Source organism: Bufo gargarizans, chromosome 1, assembly GCF_014858855.1.
Source record: "Bufo gargarizans isolate SCDJY-AF-19 chromosome 1, ASM1485885v1, whole genome shotgun sequence".
Classification (NCBI taxonomy): domain Eukaryota; kingdom Metazoa; phylum Chordata; class Amphibia; order Anura; family Bufonidae; genus Bufo; species Bufo gargarizans.
The window spans coordinates 158,869,265-158,890,343 of NC_058080.1; the positions used below are offsets into that span (position 1 = coordinate 158,869,265).

The 21,079-nt window shown below is 44.2% G+C and overlaps 1 protein-coding gene across 1 annotated transcript; it reads right to left on the reverse strand.

Annotated features, from left to right (window-relative positions):
- Window positions 1-2,664: 2,664 nt before the first annotated feature.
- Window positions 2,665-10,874, reverse strand: LOC122940276 (methylsterol monooxygenase 1-like). Its single transcript, XM_044296883.1, has 6 exons — window positions 10,742-10,874; window positions 7,203-7,504; window positions 6,220-6,368; window positions 5,576-5,702; window positions 5,308-5,462; window positions 2,665-4,138 (listed from the first exon to the last, which is right to left on the reverse strand). The coding sequence occupies exons 2-6, from the start codon at window positions 7,449-7,451 to the stop codon at window positions 3,940-3,942; spliced, it is 879 nt and encodes a 292-aa protein (XP_044152818.1). The 5' UTR covers window positions 7,452-7,504; window positions 10,742-10,874; the 3' UTR covers window positions 2,665-3,939.
- Window positions 10,875-21,079: the final 10,205 nt, after the last annotated feature.

A 21,079-nucleotide genomic window follows, 5' to 3' on the forward strand; every position in this document is an offset into this window, starting at 1 on the left:
CAGCATGCTGGGAGTTGTAGTTTCAAAACAGCTGGAGTGCTGGGGGTTGTCGACCCCTGCTCCATGAGCTAAAACACAGTAGCCGCACATATAACCCCAACCACTAACCCATGATGATAGCCCTTAGGCCCCTTTTCCGAGCGGCTGCAATGCGTGACATGAACGCATAGCACCCGCACTGAATCCTGACCCATTCATTTCAGTGGGTCTGTGTACATGAGTGTTTTTTTTTTTACGCATCAGTTCATGCGTTGCATGAAAATCGCAGAATGTTCTATATTCAGCTTTTTTCACGCAGCCCTGGCCCCATATTAGTGAATGGGGCTTCAGTGAAAAACACATTGTATCCGGAAGCAACTGCGGGTGCGATGCATTTTTCACTTATGGTTGCTGAGATGTTGTTTGCAAACCTTCAGGTTTTTATCACGCACATGTACTCGCGTGGAAAAAACTGAACGCAATTGCAGACATAACTGACAGAACTTGCTTGCAAAATGGTGCGAGTTTCCTTAAACGCATCTGGACCTAATCCGTCACGCTCGTGTGAAAGAGGCCTAACTAATCTAACACATTGTAACAAGATCATCAGTTGTGTGAGCAGCTGGAAGGGTATTCAGCATGTGGATGTAAAAAAAAAAAAGTTTACATTCACTTACAACAAACTGAGATTGTGAAAATAGAGAATTGAAAAAAATGTATCAAGAAGCTGCAGGAGTTTTAATTCTACAATGATCAAACTTTGATTACATAAAACTATACAACTCCTTTAATGACTGGTTTGACTAACAGGAGACACCACTTCAACGTTAGCTCCATTGATACATTTTTGGATTACTAACTGATCACTTTAAAGAGGATCTATCAGCTCTTCCGACATACATTCCAGTAAATGACTGAATTCTCCATAAAGTGACAACTCTGGAGCATCTCTTCTTAGAAGTCTGGATTGTACAGTTCCTCTGTTATTCCTCCTAGAAATCTATGAATAAACTGACGACTTATTGTTACCAGTTGGGGTTGCCCTATCAGTGCCTGACTGTGTAGGGACATACTCCTTTAAGGGGTTGTCGAGCCTTATATATTGAGGACCTATCGTCAGGATACGCCATCAATATCTGATCGGCAGGGGACGGATACCCGGCAGCCCTGCTAATTAGCTGTTTAAAGAGGACCTTTCACCTAAAAAAAAAAAATAAACTAAGACCATAGCTTAACTTACATGCCCCCATGAAGTCTTGATCGTTTTTTCTTTTTTCAAACTGTGCCCCCGTTTGTCCGCTATGCCCTCCGGAATAATTCCCGCCGTCTATGCTAATGAGCCAGCCTCAAATGGGCTGGCTTTAAAAGTTCTCCTCGGCGTGCCTTCTATCTTCTCCCTGGCACGGAGCGCATCCAATCAGCGCGCTCCGCTCTTAGCCGGATAGACGAAATCGCTCCAGTTCTCTGAAGTCTCGCGAGAACTGGAGCGTCTTCTCCCTGGCTAAGAGCGGAGCGCGCTGATTGGATGCGCTCCGTGCCAGGGAGAAGATGGAAGGCACGCCGAGGAGAACTTTTAAAGCCAGCCCATTTGAGGCTGGCTCATTAGCATAGACGGCGGGAATTATTCCGGAGGGCATAGCGGACAAACGGGGGCACAGTTTGAAAAAAGAAAAAACGATCAAGACTTCATGGGGGCATGTAAGTTAAAGGGACTCTGTCACCACTTTCTAACCCCCACTTTTTTAACTATCGTTTTATTCATGGTGCCCTTCTGATTACAGTTGTCATCTTATATGTTAGATCTGCGGTGCCGTTTAGGTAAAAAATCGATTTATATCACCTGTCAATCAGCTAGATAAGGCCTGCGCCCGTGCGTACGCATCCTTTTCTCGCGCATGCGCATAACGCGAACTTAGAGCGATGATGCCGAAAGGATGCGTACGCACGGGCGAGATTTCCGAAAAAAAGGAGGGGGCATTGAGGGAGAGCCGGAGGCGGGTCTGTGTTGTTTGAGGCAGCGCTGACGAGACCGGGGGAGGAGCTGGGCACCAACGGCGGCGGCGGCAGGCGGCAGATTCAAGAGGAGAGGAACGCCCTGGGCACCTTATCTAGCTGATTGACAGGTGATATAAATCGATTTTTTTACCTAAACGGCACCGCAGATCTAACATATAAGATGACAACTGTAATCAGAAGGGCACCATGAATAAAACGATAGTTAAAAAAGTGGGGGTTAGAAAGTGGTGACAGAGTCCCTTTAAGCTATGGTCTTAGTTTAATTTTTTTTTTTTTAGGTGAAAGGTCCTCTTTAAAGAGAAGGCAGCGCTCCATGTGAGCTCTGCCTCCTGTTTATTACCCTGCACATCTTGGAAGCCACTTACTGCATTCAAGCAAATATTTGTAATTACACTACGCCACCGCTCCGCAGGAGACAACGCGTAGTGTAAAGACCAGGAAGCGGTGCTCGCATGGAGCACCGACTAGTCATCTCACAGGTGATCAGTGGGGCTGCCAGGTGTCAGACTCCCTCTGATCTGATATTGATAACTTATCCTGACGATAGGTCATCAATATATATGGCTGGACAACCCCTTTAAACAAGGGCATGGTAACGCCCTGTTGTCTATTTTATCCATTATCCAGGAATAACAGAGGAACGGCGTTTAACACCCTGTTATATGAAAAGATGTTCCAGAATTATTTAATAAGCAAACAGATCAGGAGCATGGACAGGTCCTCTTTCACAATCCCACATTGCACAATATCTGGTCAGTTTAGTCTGGGCCAAGTAAACAAAGAAAATCATAAATTCAGTCTACGCCAAGGCTGATATATCCATGACTCAGTGGTGATGTTCTGAAAATGTAGTTCTGAACCACTCCAGATACGATTTGTATATAACAAACCAAATAAAAGGTCCCAATTTATAAAGTGCAAAATACAAAAAAACTCTTCCACATTTATTCTTTATAGTTTGAGCACTCCTAAGCCAGAGACCTGGTTTGCCATGAGAAACGCCAACCAGAGTAAGGCCTTGTTCACATTTCCGTGAAAAAAATCCCTCCGTGTTTAATCTGTGAAGGATCCGTGTTTGGTCTGTGTGTCCATTTTTTGTCATCCGTATTCCGTAGACACTGCTCAGCTGAAAGACAATTCCCAGATAGTCTCCCTATCAGTGGTCAGCAAAAAACAGACCAAAAAACGGATGCCATTCATGTTGTGTCAGTGATTTTTCACGGACCTACGGATATCAATGGGTGCGTTTGGTCAACATCACTGACCAAAGAGGTGCATATTTCCATGTTTTTTCACTGACGCACGGTGTAAACAAACACATTAAAATCAATGGGTTCATGTGCTTTCTGCAGAAAATGCGGACAGCGGACATCAGTGAAAAACGGAAATGTGAACACGGCAAACGGAAATGTGAACACGGCTTAAGGTGCCTACAGGAGTTAATGGCTGCAGTCGTACCTCAGCACAGAAATGTACTGACAGCACCACATTTTCAGTGCCACAGCTGAAGAAGTCTTCTCCAACCGGGTGTGGTTGTCAATGAAAACGTTAAATATTTAAAATATGTACGATGTAGAAAAATAAAACAAGACGTTTCACAAAAGTGGAAAGACAGTCATGAGAGGAGTGGAAATTACAAAAATGCTGAATATTCCTGTAGTCCTTGTTTCTGCTGAATGATCACAGCTGGCGAGAGACAACCAGCTGCGCATGAAGAGTTCTGCTTTATTTGGGGTTCTCATCTGACAGTAAGGCCCAACGTGGCATTTGTACGGTGGCAGCTACAATTGGACTGTGGCTGATTTCCACAATTATACTTGTTTCTCCTGCACGCTACATAAAAACCAGTGTCCTCTCTTCCACCCGCGATAGAATTTAGGATTTATTAAGAGCAATTCACGATCCATATGATGGAAAATTAAGCAGTGTTTTTTATGACACAGTTTATTTTATCTTCTTTTCCTCCTGTATCTTCACTTTCCCTCTGTGGCTGTTGTACTGAGAATTGGTGTTGAAGAGTCTGTCCCACCATGTAAACGTTGAGGCATAGTTACCTACGAAGTTCATGTGATGGAAATCGTGGAAACGTGCCCCGGCATAGAAGGGAATGAGGTGCAGCGGATTCAAAGGAAGGTCATAACCACTGGAAGAGAAAATTTGAATTCAATTTCAATTAACTGTTATAAGACTGTAACGGACTCCGGTTTCTCATAATGAAAACCTGCACAATCCTAAGATTACTGTTCACACAGGATTTTATACCACAAAAAAAGCAGTGTGATAAACCTAGAATGCTGAAAATAATATATCTAACTTTACGGCAAGTTTTGCATTGCAATAAAATGTTGGCGCATATTGCTGCGTATAGAACCACACCTTTCTGATTAAGCCATTCCCCATCATTAGATTATTCTTTTTAGGTAATTTGCTTCATAAATAGATCTAAAGCTTTTTGCAATATTTTGGTTAAAAAATGTACTAAATGTTGGCAGGTTTTATTCTAATTTCTAGATGCAATCACATTAGTAGATTTTTATTGTAAAATGTAAAATGTCGTGAAGGTAATCTTATTAGAGATTGTATTTCTGAGTTATAACCTCGCTTCTGATCCTCAGCAGTGTGTGGTGTGACCAACACTCTGACTCTCCAAATAACACAGCATGTATTCCTATGGGAGCTTCAGTCTCATAGGCATGCATAGAGAAGTAACTGACTTCCTGTCCTGTGTCAGTTAAAGAGGCAGAGTGTTGGTCACATGACACAGCTGAGGATCAGAAGGGAGGTTATAACTCACAAATACAGCCCCATTGTGACCTCCATCACAAGACACACAATTAACTTCATTGCAGTTTTGTCTGGGGGTGCCATAGGGCAGTTTCAGCTCTACTGTAAAATCAGTGAAAACATAAATAAATAAATAAAAAAAATCACAGCATAGCACCACATTATTACAGCTGCACATTTTCTTTAGAGGTTTTCCAGGAAGGGTTAAAAAAAAAAACGGATCCGATCCCCAGTGCTCTCCACTTCCTGGTCATGGCACACAGGAAATGGAGTGGACTGCCCATTCAGGAAGTGAAGAGCTGTGCGGACCGGAGCACCATTGGAACGGCAGTGGTGGTCAGTCGGTGTGCATCCCTTCTTTTTTATTTTTAACCCTTCTTCTATCATTTACAAAAAAATATGTTTTCATCAACATTAGATTGCTGTCTGATCCCAATGAAATCAGCCAGTAACAATCTGATGCCTGTGGCCGCTTTAAGAGGGAATACCGATTGCAGTTATATGAGGCTCTAGGTAAATGCTGCTTACCTGTGAACATCTATCGTTTCCATTAGTCGAACTATAACCCAAGCCCACAGGAGAATGACGTGATTGCAGAAGACCATAATGCCAATGAAAAATCCTGCTCCCAAGATGAGGGTTTCGAGGGGATGAGCATACTCAGCCTGCATCCCGAATGGAGACTGTAAAACACACAAAAGGCAAATCACCAATTAATATGGCATAATACATTTTGCACATATATTATTTGAAATGCATAAGTCAAAGCTTCAGTCCACTGCTGCTCTGTACTTACGGAAAACTCGTGATGTACTTTGTGGATATATTTGTATATACTCTTATGGTGCAGGAGACGATGAAGAAAGTAGTGCCAGGCGTCTTCTATGACCGCGCAGCCGAAACACTGAGCAATCAATATATACCTGCAAGAAAAGGCATCACATGTGGATTCAACCCCACAATCCAAGTCGAAAATAGTAACAGCATATTAAAGGGGTTAGCAACTCCTAAACAGCTGATTAACAGAGGGTGTGCAATGCCCAAAACGTTTGGGGGACTTTATCCAGCCCACCACTCTAGAATTCTGGCTTCAAAAAGCCCCAAAACGTGTTGCACTCTTATTCCAATAAAGGGGTGGCAGTAATATCCCAAGACAGAAGCGCTATTATGCTATTTAATAGTACGGGGGGCCAACAAAAAAGGAGCCCGCCTCCAAATCCAACTGCCTAATAGTAAATCTTAGTTTCCCATGGCAACCAATCAGTGCTCAGCTTTCAGTTCCTACAGGGCTCTGAAAAAAATGAAAGCTGAGCTCTGATTGGTTGCTATGGGCAACTAAGACCGATTTACTATTAGGCAGTTTGATTTGGAGATATTGGAGGCGGGCTACTTTTTCCTTGTCCACCCTGTATAACAAGAGTAATACTGAATATTACTCACCATCTAGGCATGTTATCCCAGTCATAAGGAATGTTGAAAAACTCAGTGAAGTAGTACGTTCCACAGATCAAAGGAAGCTGAATGCAGAAATGATTGAAAAGGAGCATCTTAAAGCACCTCCATTGGCCCTCCCATGTTTCCGGTCTATCCTGCAATACAAAGAATAGCAGACATGAGAGAAGAGGGCGGTAATATAACCCAGACTACATGCACATGCCCCATACCGTACTGAGGCACACAGAGGGTGTATTTCTGATTCACACAGAATTTGTGAGACCAAATTCTAGGTTTTCACCCTAAAAGCACCCTGGCACAATATAGCAGCACACAAAGTACCATAGACCTGTAGGGCACAGTCCGCAGAGTGCTTATAGCCAACTGTGCACAACGCATTTCAAACTTGCAACCTTAGGCTACTTTCACATCTTCGATTTTCTTTCCGGTTTTGAGATCCAGCAGAGGATCCCAAAACCGGAGGAAAAAGCTTCAGTTTTGTCCCCATTCATTGTCAAAACTGAACAAACCAGAATGGAGGGCACCAGAATGCATTCAGTTACGGTTTGTTGTGTTCTGTGACCGGACACTAAATCGCTGCAAGCTGCGGTTTTGTGTCCGGTTTGCAAAACTGAACAAGCTGTTTCTGGCACTAAAAACGATGTAAGTCAATGGTGCCGGATACGTTTTTTTTTTGTACAGGAAAAAAACGGATCCGGTGCTCATTGACTTACGATAGTGTTAGTCCCGGATCCAGTTTGTTCACTTTCGATTTAATACAACCGCATCCGAAAGGAACTGATGCAGTCGGTTGTATTAAATCAAACTGAAGCGTCGTCCGTCCTTTGCCGTATCTCAAAACAGAAAAGAAATCGCAGATGTGAAAGTAGCCGCCAGCGGCCCCATTGTAAGACACACCGGTCGGCCTCCTCCACTTATAGAATTGCAACCGTATCCCACGTAACAGATCATCGGTACTTAGTACATACCTGTTGGATTTTGAACCGTTGCATGAAAGGTATGAACTGAAATAGGAAACCGGGTAAACAGAAGAGGAAGTAGATCAGCTCATGGACGATGAGGGACCCCCAGGTTGCAATCTGGAACTTAGTGTAGTTGTCTAGCATGTAGGTCCAGGCATATTTAAAGGGCCCTTGCAGAGGGTTGTCTGGTAGTAGAGAGTCAATGTACTCAACAGCAAGATATGCTGGGCTAAGAATACTGTCGTTGGCGGCCATTTCTGGTTCTTACTGCATGGAGAAGGACAGTCAGGTGTAGATTCCAGGGGGTCCTGCAACATAAAGAAAAAGAAAGATAAATTACTGTGTATGAAAGAGGATTTTAAGCCTGGGTTTCCACAGAGTGAAAGGTATAACTTTCAAATTCATGCGACCACTGGCTGCCATAGGTGGACATGCGGCTGTGGTCTCCAAACCTCCCTGTGAAAACCCAGCCTTAAGCCTCATTCACACGTCAGTGTTTCACGGACGTGTGCTGTACGTGTTCTCCACAGACAGCACACATCCCCATTCATTTTAATGTGTGTATTCGCAGAAAAGGGTCTTAGCACGGTCCATGGATTCGTGTTTTCAGCATGGATGCATGCTCTATTTTGTCCGTGTTCACGGATCCATCACGCCCATTAAAGTCTATGGGGCCATGTTGCATCCATGTTTCGCGGATTATTAAGAAGAGATTCTTTGAAAATTATTTTTCAGCTGTTCAGTGTCAGCGAAACACAGATGCAACATGGACAGCATAAAACTTACACACGGACCCAACGCGGATTCTTCACGGATGCATCACTGACCACCTGCTCACGGATTTGAGCACCGACATGGTCGTGTGAATGAGGCTTTAGATTGAGAGTCTCGCTAAAAGAAGTACCTACTCCAGTAATGGAGATGATCAGATGTGGCACAAAGCAGTTATGTCTATAAGCAAAGGCATAATGATGCGGGAGGAATCATCTGTTAGGCATTATTCACACACTGGTAATAGGGACTCTAGAGAGGAGCGCAGTACTACACCAGAATATCACCTAGGGCTTCCGTCACGTCTGCACTGGCCATTCCGTCTCAGGAACAGAAGATAGATGTGTCCCGGGGTGAACGCCTGTCAGGTTTATCTTATGGGACAGACTAGTGAGGCGTGCTGCCAACTCATTTAGCCGTCCCCACTCTGCTCTCTATGCGCTCCCAACAACCACGCCCCCGTACGGATCCCCGCCTACCAATTCAGACATACCCTCCGATTCACCGCCCCTTCAGGCCACCGTGCGTTCTCCCTAACCACGCCCCCCCACGGACACCCCTCCCATGGACCTCGGCAAGCCCTCCCACTCACTCCCCTTCTTCTTCTGCAGCGCGGTTACCGAAGAGGTCAGCGTTCTACACGTGCCTCTGTAGACGAGCCGTGACACCCCTCCAGCCTTCCGGCTCAGGTAATATGATCCATATTAAAGCGCTATTAGAATATATACATATATTCTCTTCACCACATCATGCGGGGCTTTAACAATTATTACTATTATTTTTGGTCTGAGCTGCCAGGACACGGCGTTATATATACACAATAGACATCAATAGGTTATGATCCCCTCAGGGACATAAATACCCCCTGCCTGTCAGTGCATACAAGATCCCCTGTTCGCCAGTGGACACATTACATTATATTTGCCATAGCTACCTTTCACATTTTATACTGTTTTTCTTCAAATGTATGGAAATATCAGCCTAGCTCTTCTACTATGGTTTACCAGCAACCACATCAAATAGACTGACTATATGGACTTTTATGCTAGTGGCTCACATTGGTGCTAATTATTTATATATGACATACAGATCATTCTCATGGTAGGGATAGACATCAGTACAGAAACATTATTGCTATGGTTTTTGTTCTGGTACTTATCTCATTTATTATGATTATTATTAATTTATTTATTTTTATATACATTTTTTATCCTCTATGTATTTTTCCTATGTGTATATATATATATATTTTTTTTTATACTATCAATTTGATGCCATGTTTTATATATATATATATATATATATATATATATATATATATACACATAAGATACACCCTCCCTTTATACAGGTGTATATTTATTATTTTATCAGTGTATGCCTTGGTAATTAGATTCATGCGTATTTTATTCATTTATCTATTTATTTATATATTTATCCTCATAATCTATTTGTTTGTTATATAGGGGAGCACAAATTTAGTGTTTTCCCAAAACATGTTTTCTCCGTTTTTTACCTAATCTTTATTTTAGACTTGATAAACGGGACCCTAGCACCCCGAAACGCGTTGTCTTACGAATAAATGGAATACTGCTGAAACCAAAATATTGTCTTTGACCGGTTGTTTCGTGCGCCCTCTGTGGTCCACACGCTCTACCTAAGGTCTAGCGTACTCTTCTTCATGCCTATGTGATGGAAGCTCCTAATGCAGATGTGAACAAAGCCTAAAAAGCGCACAAGTCCCTTTTAGAAGCAGTTTCCTATGCAGTGGAAGTGGGAAAATTCAGACCTGCCCTGCTGCATTTGCAAGGGGTTGTCCAGGACTGAAATAAAATGACAGCACCACACCTGTCCACAGGTTGGGTGCAGTATTACAGCTCAGCCTCACTCTCTATAATGGACAAGACACAACCCATATTCATACATGTTATCCTAACTGGGGTGTGTATTGGGGTTTTCCCATTATAGGGGTGCATTGAGGGGTTACAGTTACCTCAATGGGAGTTCCGGAAACAGCCAAGCACGCTCACTTTGCTATTTTCAGACCTCCCACAGAAGTGAATGGAGAGAACTCCACACACGTGTGATGCGCTTTCCTTCACTTTGGGGGTCCCATCCTAGAGATAGGTGTGGGTACCAGAGTTGGGACCCGCACCTATCTGACTTTGGTGGAACATGCTAGTGATATGCCACCACCGTCTCAGATGACACAACCGCTTTCAGTTACGTTCACAAATTCACAAATTGAGAATTTGATGATTCTGCACCAAAACACACATCGTGTCCACCTCCGATGCAAGCGAATGGGGTTTCTGCGAACCAAACAGTCCGTGTCCGAGCCAAGGAAAAAAAACACAGGCATGTTACTTATCCTGCACAGAGTCCGCAACTTCCAGCAGTTGTGAAACTACAACTCCCAGCATGCTCCATTCACTTCTATGGGAGAACAGCGGAGCACGTGTGCATGATGGAAGTTGTAGTTCCACAACAGCTGGAGTGATGGCGATTGCTGACCCATGCTCTAGATAATATGTACTGGATTTGCTACAGGCGGGTCGGCCATGTGTGAATATACCCTGAATAGGAAAAGGACCTGTTCTTCAAAAATCTGCACCATCCCAGCAAATCAGGACTAAGCACAAGCTAAATCCACACAGGTTCAGAGGCTGCTATTCCTAATCAGGTGCATGCAATATATTGATATGATAATTTTGTATATAACAATGCATTGTATAATATAAATACATAGCAGACACATGTATCATGGCGCTCACCTCCCAGGTCACCAGCCCTCTGTCAGCGCTCTACAGATGTGACTCTTTATATGTTAAGTCTTCCTCTCTTCAGCACCGGGGCAGTGAATACCCAGCTGTCACGCAAAGACCGAGCGATCCTATTCCCTAGTTCTGATTGGCCGCCCAAGCGACGCACTACCTACGTCACCGCACCGGCTCACCTTCTCATTGGCTAGCGGCATGGAGTGAGCCTAGGCAGACTTCCACTGTTAGCCAATCCTTATCCACAGTCAGTTTTGTTCGCCACGCCCCCTGTCAGATGTTACGTATCTTCCTGGAGTTGCGCTACAGAGGCGGGACCACGGTCGCCTTGGTAACAGCGTATTAGCTGAGAAGGCGGGATGAAGGCGACTTCCGCTTAGTTTGGGTAGTCACGTTCAAGACGTGTGATGGTTTATGGTTATGACCTGCAATAACGCAGAGTGTGACTGGAATATTTTTCCCTATTTAATCGAATGATAGTGTTTTCAAAGGTACTCAGACATGGCTTCCAGCCTCACCTGAGTGTTGCACATAACAGGGCACAACTATATATATAAATGTGCACATTTCCATAGGGGCACATTATAATAGTCACTAACTTTACACACAACTTAGTAAAAATAAGTAGTGCTAGGGACCACCAGACACTTTCTAATATGTTTTATCACAGAAAAATGTTTACCTCACAGTTTTCTCTTCAAAATATTCTTTGAATCAGTCCAGGAGAGAGGGGCTCACAGAAGGATTATATTACACGTCAATGCAAGTCTATGGGTAGGCATAGGAGCTGAGTAAGGCCTGTATTACGCTGGCCGATAGGGAGATCATTGCTAACGACTGTCCGTAGGAATGCTCTAATAGAGATGATCTGGCAGTGTAATAGTGCCACCGATTACCAGAGCAAATGCTCATTCATTGGGCAATAAGAATCTGCTGCCGGCACATAATGTTTCTGTATGGGGACGAGCAATGTCATAGAGATCTCTCCTTCCCATACTCTGGAGGAGATCACTGCATGTAATTGCCACAGTGTCCTCCACTGATGAGCAGGCGATTGCCGGGAATCTGCTAGCGTAATACTAGCCTAAGACAGGAATCCAGGAGAGACTGCAGCAGCTACATAGGAAGTTTAGCTCTCATCTCAAGTACTTTATTCACAACCATACAGGTCAGTACTTCTCTATAATGTATTCCATGATTCTAGGGCTGCTTCTGAGTAAGACTGCACTCATTTTCTTACAAAAAAGTCAGATAAGGAGCACAACAAACCCACAGATTTGGGGTTTGGCCAATATCAAGATACTTGGTGCACGCAGTGTCAGATCCTGGCTTGGAATCCCAAAGTATCTGGTGAAGAAAACTGCAGTACTCCTCCATGGCCGTTTGCCATGGTATGTTTGGTGCTGGTTACTGAATAAACCACTTCATTGTTTGAACTGGAGGAGTGCTGCAGTTTTTTTTCACTCTTTTTCTTACAGTCATCTGTATGTGTGGAAGAATGATTGTTTCCATACTCGAGGAGGTGCTGCCGACAAACCATCATTTTTATGTCCACATAAAAAGGTACAATCAACAACGAAAAAATGGTTTGTCGGTTGATTGGCAGACATATTTCGATGGGGCAATGATTATTTTACTCTGTTATATAGTGCTCGGAGGTCACACGGCGTACACGTCCGATCTCTGAGCCGAAGGATGACGAAGTAGGAGGGCAAGGTGGACCAGAGTACTGAAAGGGGAGCGGTTATCTGGGCATACCGGCGAGGGGCTTGGGCTCTTGTGGGCATAATGCCGCCCCTGGGCACTTATGAGACCTAATTAGCATAACTTTATAAAGTAGTTTTTCTTCAATGGTCTCTACATGGGACAGACAATACAGATACAGTGCTCCTTCAAGATACAATGGCATCAGGATACAATATTTTAGACATATACCGGTCTTTTCTGACCCATCGTAAGTTGAAACTAGACTCAACATACAATGTCTCCGACTCAGATCCAACCAATCAAGGCCACTTCTCTGGTAAAATAGCTGTAGTAGTTACTAAATAAAGAGTCCAGAGAATGTGAGCTGCACAGCATGAAGTTGTAGAGGGGTGATGGCCGTGGAAGCGTTCCAACATCCAAAAAAATACAAAAAAGAAAATTCCACGGCACTTCCAAAGGTATATCAAATAAAATGTATTTCAATCACCAAACAGCAACGTTTCAGTCCTCTCACTGGGACTTTTCTCAAGCAGTGACATAGTACACAGGTGCTTAGTGCATTAAATAGGGTTGACAATATAATTCAATAATTAACATGATTATATGTGAAAGTGTATAAATGACATGATTCTTTAGATAAAAAGCATAAATCAATGGTGTACATAATTAGATATCACAACTCATCATCATGATCATAGATATAGAAGTTAAATATTTTCTTCTATGTCATAAATTCATATAACGCCATAATTGTTAATCATATAAATTAGACATAATATATGGTGCAAGGGTGCAGATTAAAAACAGTTCATTAAAATAATCATGTTAACACTTAGCCAGTATGGATCCCAGTACAGCAGGTGGTTCTCAGCATGATACTCAGTGTACAGCGCACGCTTCGGTTTCCATTCCACCTGGAGCCCATCAGTGGAAAGCACACGTGACAACAAAACCCGATCACATGACCGCCAGCTCCGTGGCATGCATAATGGACCGCAAACTTTATCTGAGTAACAGCATACATAACTATATCTGTTGGGTTTGAAAAGATCTGATTATCAGGATTAAAAAGAATCAAAAGTATAAGAGATCTTTAGGAAGAAAGGGGGAAGCAGGATTAAATTAGAATATAAAGGTGAAATATGGAATCCCTATCACCTGGTCACATCTATAAATGTAGCCTCGGTGTTTCAGGGGGCTGCATTAGTACTCATTATCTGCAGACCAGACATAAAATATAACTATGCACACCACATTTCCAACAGCACCAATTAGGAAAATGTAAAAACATATTTTAGATGACAAACCACAATACATATTGAGGGGATAGGGGCATCCAAGTAACCCATGGAATAATCCCAAATCTTCAGATAATGGAGAAATTCCAATTGCTTTGGTAACCCCTATAAAATATCACTGTGTATCAGAGGTCTACATATCATGGACCACAGGCACACATATGCTGGCTAGCTCCCCATGTATATTATTTATCCTGACAACACCCTATACCTCAGGTCTCATAAACAGGCAAATATGCCCATAAGTAAAATATTGTATATACCGGACTTATATCAAACACAACAGAAAAAATACAAAAAGGTACAATTTTTTTTATCATTATATAAAAAATATATATTCCATCATGTTGCACAGGGGGTCCATGCTGGTTTTTCATTTTTTTTCTGCAAGAGATGACATTTTTTTTTTTAAAAACAGGTAAAAAGAAAGCACCAAAATTATAATCACAAGATGTTAAACCTCAGAATCAAAGGCTACCAGAGAAGCACAATTATGCGCACATCCATGGCTTAAAGTCTCTATTAAGTCCCTGTGGTTTAAAGGGTTTCTACCACCAGAAATACTGTAATGTAGCTGACTGACATTAGCGATGCGCTAATGTCAGCGCTACATAACAGTATGTTTTTGACATTTCTCTCTGCAGCTGTTTTGGTAAAATAAGCAATAGAGTCTCTGTCTACTCACCCTTTATCCCGCCCTGGTCCCCTGTTCTGTCCGCCCAGCTCCTCTTGATTGATGTGACGGTACGCAGCATCGTTGACAAAATCCTGCACCGTTCACTTCTGTCTTCGGCGCAGTGAGTGAAGACCGCTCTCCTGGTGCCGGCTTCCTCACTGTGACGTAGTCGGCGCAGGTGCAGTGAGGAAGCCGGCACCAGGAGCGCATCATTCACTCACTGTGCCTGCGCCGAATACAGAAGTGAACTGCGCAGGCGCCGGATTTTATCAACGATGCTGCGAACCGTCACATCAATCAAGAGGAGCAGGGCGGGCAGAACAGGGGACCTGGGCGGGATAAAGGGTGAGTAGACGGAGCCGCTAGGTGCTGATTTTACGCCCACATAGCACCTAGAGGCTCATTAGCATATTATACAAGTGCTTATTTTACCAAACGGCTGCAGGGAGAAATGTCAAAAACATACTGTTATATACTGCTGACATTAGCACATCGCTAATGTCAGTCAGCTACATAACATTATTTCTGGTGGTAGAAACCCTTTAAAGGGTTTCTGTCATGAGAAATAACGTTATGTAGCTGACTGACATTAGTGATGTGGTGCCGGCTTCCTCACTGTGACGTAGTCGGCGCAGGTGCAGTGAGGAAGCCGGCACCAGGAGCGCATCATTCACTCACTGTGCCTGCGCCGAATACAGAAGTGAACTGCGCAGGCGCCGGATTTTATCAACGATGCTGCGAACCGTCACATCAATCAAGAGGAGCAGGGCGGGCAGAACAGGGGACCTGGGCGGGATAAAGGGTGAGTAGACGGAGCCGCTAGGTGCTGATTTTACGCCCACATAGCACCTAGAGGCTCATTAGCATATTATACAAGTGCTTATTTTACCAAACGGCTGCAGGGAGAAATGTCAAAAACATACTGTTATATACTGCTGACATTAGCACATCGCTAATGTCAGTCAGCTACATAACATTATTTCTGGTGGTAGAAACCCTTTAAAGGGTTTCTGTCATGAGAAATAACGTTATGTAGCTGACTGACATTAGTGATGTGTTAATGTCAGCACTACATAACAGTATGCTCTATAACTCCCTGCCTGCCGCCATTCTCTTAAAATAAAGACTTTTAAAATATGCTAATGAGCCTCTAGGTGCTGTTAGGGTGTTGCTTCAGCACCTAGAGGCTCCGTCTTCTCACCCTTTGGCACGCCCAGGTCCAGTTGATTGACTTTCGAGTTCTGCTCAGTGTCCCGTAAATCCCACTCCTGCACAGTCCCGTTTAGTATTCAGCTCAGTAAGTGAAGAACGCACTCCTGCTGCCAGCTTCCTCACTGCGCCGAAGGAAACCCGCCAGAAGAGCGCTTCCTCCACTCACTGCGCCGAATACTAAAAGGGACAGCGCAGGAGCGGGATTTAAGAGACACTGAGAAGAACTCGAAAGTCAATCAACTGGACCTGGGCGTGCCAAAGGGTGAGAAGACCGAGCCTCTAGGTGCTGAAGCTACACCCTAATAGCACCTAGAGGCTCATTAGCATATTTTAAAAGTCTTTAATTTAAGAGAACGGCGGCAGGCAGGGAGTTATAAAGCATACTGTTATGTACTGCTGACATTAGCACACCGATGTCAGTCAGCTACATAACGTAATTTCTGATGACAGAAACCCTTTGTCACGGATGTAGTAGGGGAGAATACTAAAAGACAACAAGAAGGAAGGGGAAGAAAGACACTAGGCCTCACCGCTAGGGAAGGAAAAGGGTCACCACCTATAAAACCCTGCTCCTGACCCTAACTCCTATCCATATGGACACCTCTCGATGGTAGAGATACCCATACACAGGAACTTAGAAAACCCTGGTGACCCTCAGATGCCCTAAAGATAATGACAGGGCAGAGACCACACGTTCCTTCCCAGGTGAAGGAACTAGCGTCTCACTGAGGCCTAGTAAACAACCGGGGGGGGGGGGGGATACAAAACACAACAAGCGAAACACTTAACTTCAGAGGATGAAGGATGAACAGGACTTCAACACGAACCACACTCCAGCTCTTCCAAGACCAAATGAAGCTATCCCAAGCAAGGAGTGATGGGAAAAGTCAGACTAAATAGGGCGAGGTAAAGGTCACATGATCCACACCTGAACATGAGGTGTGGACATACCAGCAACACACAAAGTGAAACCGAAAGAGGCTGTCAGATCACTAATGCGTAGATAATCTTTCAGACCTTCTGAGACCTGTCACAGATGTGACAGTACCCCCCCTTCTACTGGTGACCTCCGGGCACCCAGGACTGACCTTATCAGGATGAGCTCTGTAGAATGCTCTCACCAGACGACTAGCATTAACATTGGTCACTGGAACCCACATCCTCTCCTCTGGTCTGTACCCTCTCCAATGAATGAGATACTGGAGGGATCTCCGGAGAACTCTAGAGTCCACAACCCTGCTGATCTGAAATTCTAAATTGCCGTCCACCATGACAGGAGCGGGAGGCAGGGAGGACGGCTCAACAGGTTCGACACATTTCTTTAGCAACGATTTATGAAATATGTTATGGATCTTCAATGCCTGAGGAAGTTCAAGACGGAAGGCTACAGGGTTAACAATTGCAGTGATCTTATATGGACCAATAAATCTTGGGCCCAACTTCCAAGAAGGTACCTTAAGTTTAATGTTTCTTGTAGACAACCACACAGAATCACCCACTCTCAGGTCCGGACCACTTATACGTCTCCTGTCAGCCTCTCGCTTATACCTGTTGCCTATCTTTTTCAGATTATTTTGGATTTTCCGCCAAATAGAAGACAGAGGAAAATCGTTCCTCCTCAGGAATGCCGGAATTTTGAGCACCAGAAAATGTACCAAACTGTGGATGGTACCCATATGCCCCAAAAAACGTCGACTTATCAGTAGCGATGTCCCGAACTATTCACCGGCGAACAGTTCCCGGCGAACATCGCTTGTTCGCGTTCGCCGGCGGGCGATCATATGCGATGTTCGGTCCGCCCTCTATACGTCATCATTGAGCAAACTTTGACCCTGTACCTCACAGTCAGCAGACACATTCCAGCCAATCAGCATACCCTCCCTTCCAGACCCTCCCACCTCCTATCAAAAAGCAAGGACAGCATCCATCTTAGATTCATTCTGAAGCTGCAGTGTTAGTTAGAGCCGGGAGAGTTCAGCTGTTGCTGAATTAATAGGGAAATCATTAGCTAGGCCAGTGTTCTGTGTCCACTCCAGTCCTCAAAGACTCATCTGCTGTAAGGACAGCGTCCTTTATAGGGGTGGTACATCAGTCTGCTTATATATATATATATTTATATAGCAGTTGCCTGCCCGTGTGTGAGAGGCCACAGGCCCACAGACTGTACTGTGTGCACACCACTCATATCGAGTGGCACAGTACCTTGCAGATAAAAAAGTCATTTAATTTTTTCTCTGTAATATAAATGCAGTTGCCTGCCAGTGTGTGTCAGGCCCACTGACTATATTCTGCCCACTGCCAGTGCCCACCACTCATATCGGGTGGCACAGTACCTTGCAGATAAAAAAGTCATTCAATTTTTACCCTTTAATATAATTGCAGTTGCCTGCCAGTGTGTGTCAGGCCCACTGACTGTACTGTGCCCACTGCCAGTGCCCACCACTCATATCGGGTGGCACAGTACCTTGCAGATAAAAAAAGTAATTACATTTTTTCTCTAATATAATTGCAGTTGCCTGCCAGTGTGTGTCAGGCCCACTGACTGTACTGGCCCACTGCCAGTGCCCACCACTCATATCAGGTGGCACAGTACCTTGCAGATAGAAAAGTCATTTAATTTTTTCTCTGTAATATAATTGCAGTTGCCTGCCAGTGAGTGTCAGGCCCACAGACTGTACTGTGCCTACTGCCCACCACTCATATCGGGTGGCACAGTACCTTGCAGATAAAAAAGTCATTTAATTTTTTCTCTGTAATATAATTGCAGTTGCCTGCCAGTGTGTGTCAGGCCCACTGACTGTACTGTGCCCACTGCCAGAGCCCACCACTAATATCGGTTGGCACAGTACATTGCAGATAAAAAAGTCATTTCATTTTTACCCTTTAATATAATTGCAGTTGCCTGCCAGTGTGTGTCAGGCCCACCGACAGTACTGTGCCCACTGCCAGTGCCCACCACTCATATCAGGTGGCACAGTACCTTGCAGATAGAAAAGTCATTTAATTTTTTCTCTGTAATATAATTGCAGTTGCCTGCCAGTGTGTGTCAGGCCCACAGACTGTACTGTGGCCACTGCCAGTGCCCACCACTCATATCGGGTGGCACAGTACCTTGCTGATAAAAAAGTTATTCAATTTATTTCTCTGTAATATAATTGCAGTTGCCTGCCAGTGAGTGTCAGGCCCACAGACTGTACTGTGCCCACTTCCCACCACTCATATCGGGTGGCACAGTACCTTGCAGATAAAAAAGTAATTAAATTTTTTCTCTGTAATATAATTGCAGTTGCCTGCCAGTGTGTGTCAGGCCCACTGACTGTACTGTGCCCACTGCCAGTGCCCATCACTCATATCGGGTGGCACAGTACCTTGCAGATAAAAAAGTCATTTAATTTTTACCCTTTAATATAATTGCAGTTGCCAGCCAGTGTGTGTCAGGCCCACTGACTGTACTGTGCCCACTGCCATTGCCCACCACTCATATCGGGTGGCACAGTACCTTGCAGATAAAAAAGTCATTTATTTTTTTCTCTGTAATATAATTGCAGTTGCCTGCCAGTGTGTGTCAGCCCACTGACTGTACTGTGCCCACTGCCAGTGCCCATCACTCATATCGGGTGGCACAGTACCTTGCAGATAAAAAGTCATTTAATTTTTACCCTTTAATATAATTGCAGTTGCCTGCCAGTGTGTGTCAGACCCACAGACTGTACTGTGCCCACTGCCAGTGCCCACCACTCATATCAGGTGGCACAGTACCTTGCTGATAAAAAAGTCATACATTTTTTTTATCTGTAATACAATTGCAGTTGCCTGCCAGTGAGTGTCAGGCCCACTGACTGTACTGTGCCCAATTCCCACCACTCATATCGGGTGGCACAGTACCTTGCAGATAAAAAAGTCATTTATTTTTTTCTCTGTAATATAATTGCAGTTGCCTGCCAGTGTGTGTCAGGCCCACTGACTGTACTGTGCCCACTGCCAGTGCCCACCACTCATATCGGGTGGCACAGTACCTTGCAGATAAAAAAGTCATTTAATTTTTTCTCTGTAATATAATTGCAGTTGCCTGCCAGTGAGTGTCAGGCCCACAGACTGTACTGTGCCCACTGCCCACCACTCATATCGGGTGGCACAGTACCTTGCAGATAAAAAGTCATTAAATTTTTTCTCTGTAATATAATTGCAGTTGCCTGCCAGTGTGTGTCAGGCCCACTGACTGTACTGTGCCCACTGCCAGTGCCCACCACTCATATCGGGTGGCACAGTACCTTGCAGATAAAAAAGTCATTACATTTTTTTCTCTGTAATATAAATGCAGTTGCCTGCCAGTGTGTGTCAGGCCCACTGACTGTATTGTGCCCACTGCCATTGCCCACCAATTATATCGGGTGGCACAGTACCTTGCAGATAAAAAAGTCTTTTATTTTTTTCTCTGTAATATAGTTGCAGTTGCCTGCCAATGTGTGTCAGGCCCACTGACTGTACTGTGCCCACTTCCAGTGTCCACCACTCATATCGGGTGGCACAGTACCTTGCTGATAAAAAAGTAATTACATTTATTTATCTGTAATATAATTGCAGTTGCCTGCCAGTGAGTGTCAGACCCACAGACTGAACTGTGCCCACTTCCCACCACTCATATCGGGTGGCACAGTACCTTGCAGATAAAAAAGTCATTTAATTTTTTCTCTGTAATATAATTGCAGTTGCCTGCCAGTGAGTGTCAGGCCCTCAGACTGAACTGTGCCCACTTCCCACCACTCATATCGGGTGGCACAGTACCTTGCAGATAAAAAAGTCATTTCATTTTTTCTCTGTAATATAATTGCAGTTGCCTGCCAGTGAGTGTCAGGCCCACAGACTGTACTGTGCCTACTGCCCACCACTCATATCGGGTGGCACAGTACCTTGCAGATAAAAAAAGTCATTTAATTTTTTCTCTGTAATATAATTGCAGTTGCCTGCCAGTGAGTGTCAGGCCCACAGACTGTACTGTGCCCACTGCCCACCACTCATATCGGGTGGCACAGTACCTTGCAGATAAAAAAGTCATTTATTTTTTTCTCTGTAATATAATTGCAGTTGCCTGCCAATGTGTGTCAGGCCCACTGACTGTACTGTGCCCACTGCCAGTGTCCACCACTCATATCGGGTGGCACAGTACCTTGCTGATAAAAAAGTCATTACATTTATTTATCTGTAATATAATTGCAGTTGCCTGCCAGTGAGTGTCAGGCCCACAGACTGAACTGTGCCCACTTCCCACCACTCATATCGGGTGGCACAGTACCTTGCAGATAAAAAAGTCATTTAATTTTTTCTCTGTAATATAATTGCAGTTGCCTGCCAGTGTGTGTCAGGCCCACTGACTGTACTGTGCCCACTGCCAATGCCCACCACTCATATCGGGTGGCACAGTACCTTGCAGATAAAAAAGTC

Bases quoted from the DNA above. Each gene is read 5' to 3' on its own strand.
- LOC122940276 (XM_044296883.1), bottom strand. From the start codon at position 7,451: ATGGCCGCCAACGACAGTATTCTTAGCCCAGCATATCTTGCTGTTGAG. The intron at 5,703-6,219 runs GTGAGTAATATT...CTTTTCTTGCAG, and splicing joins TGGGATAACATGCCTAGATG to GTATATATTGATTGCTCAGT. The intron at 5,463-5,575 runs GTAAGTACAGAG...TGTGTTTTACAG, and splicing joins AAGTACATCACGAGTTTTCC to TCTCCATTCGGGATGCAGGC.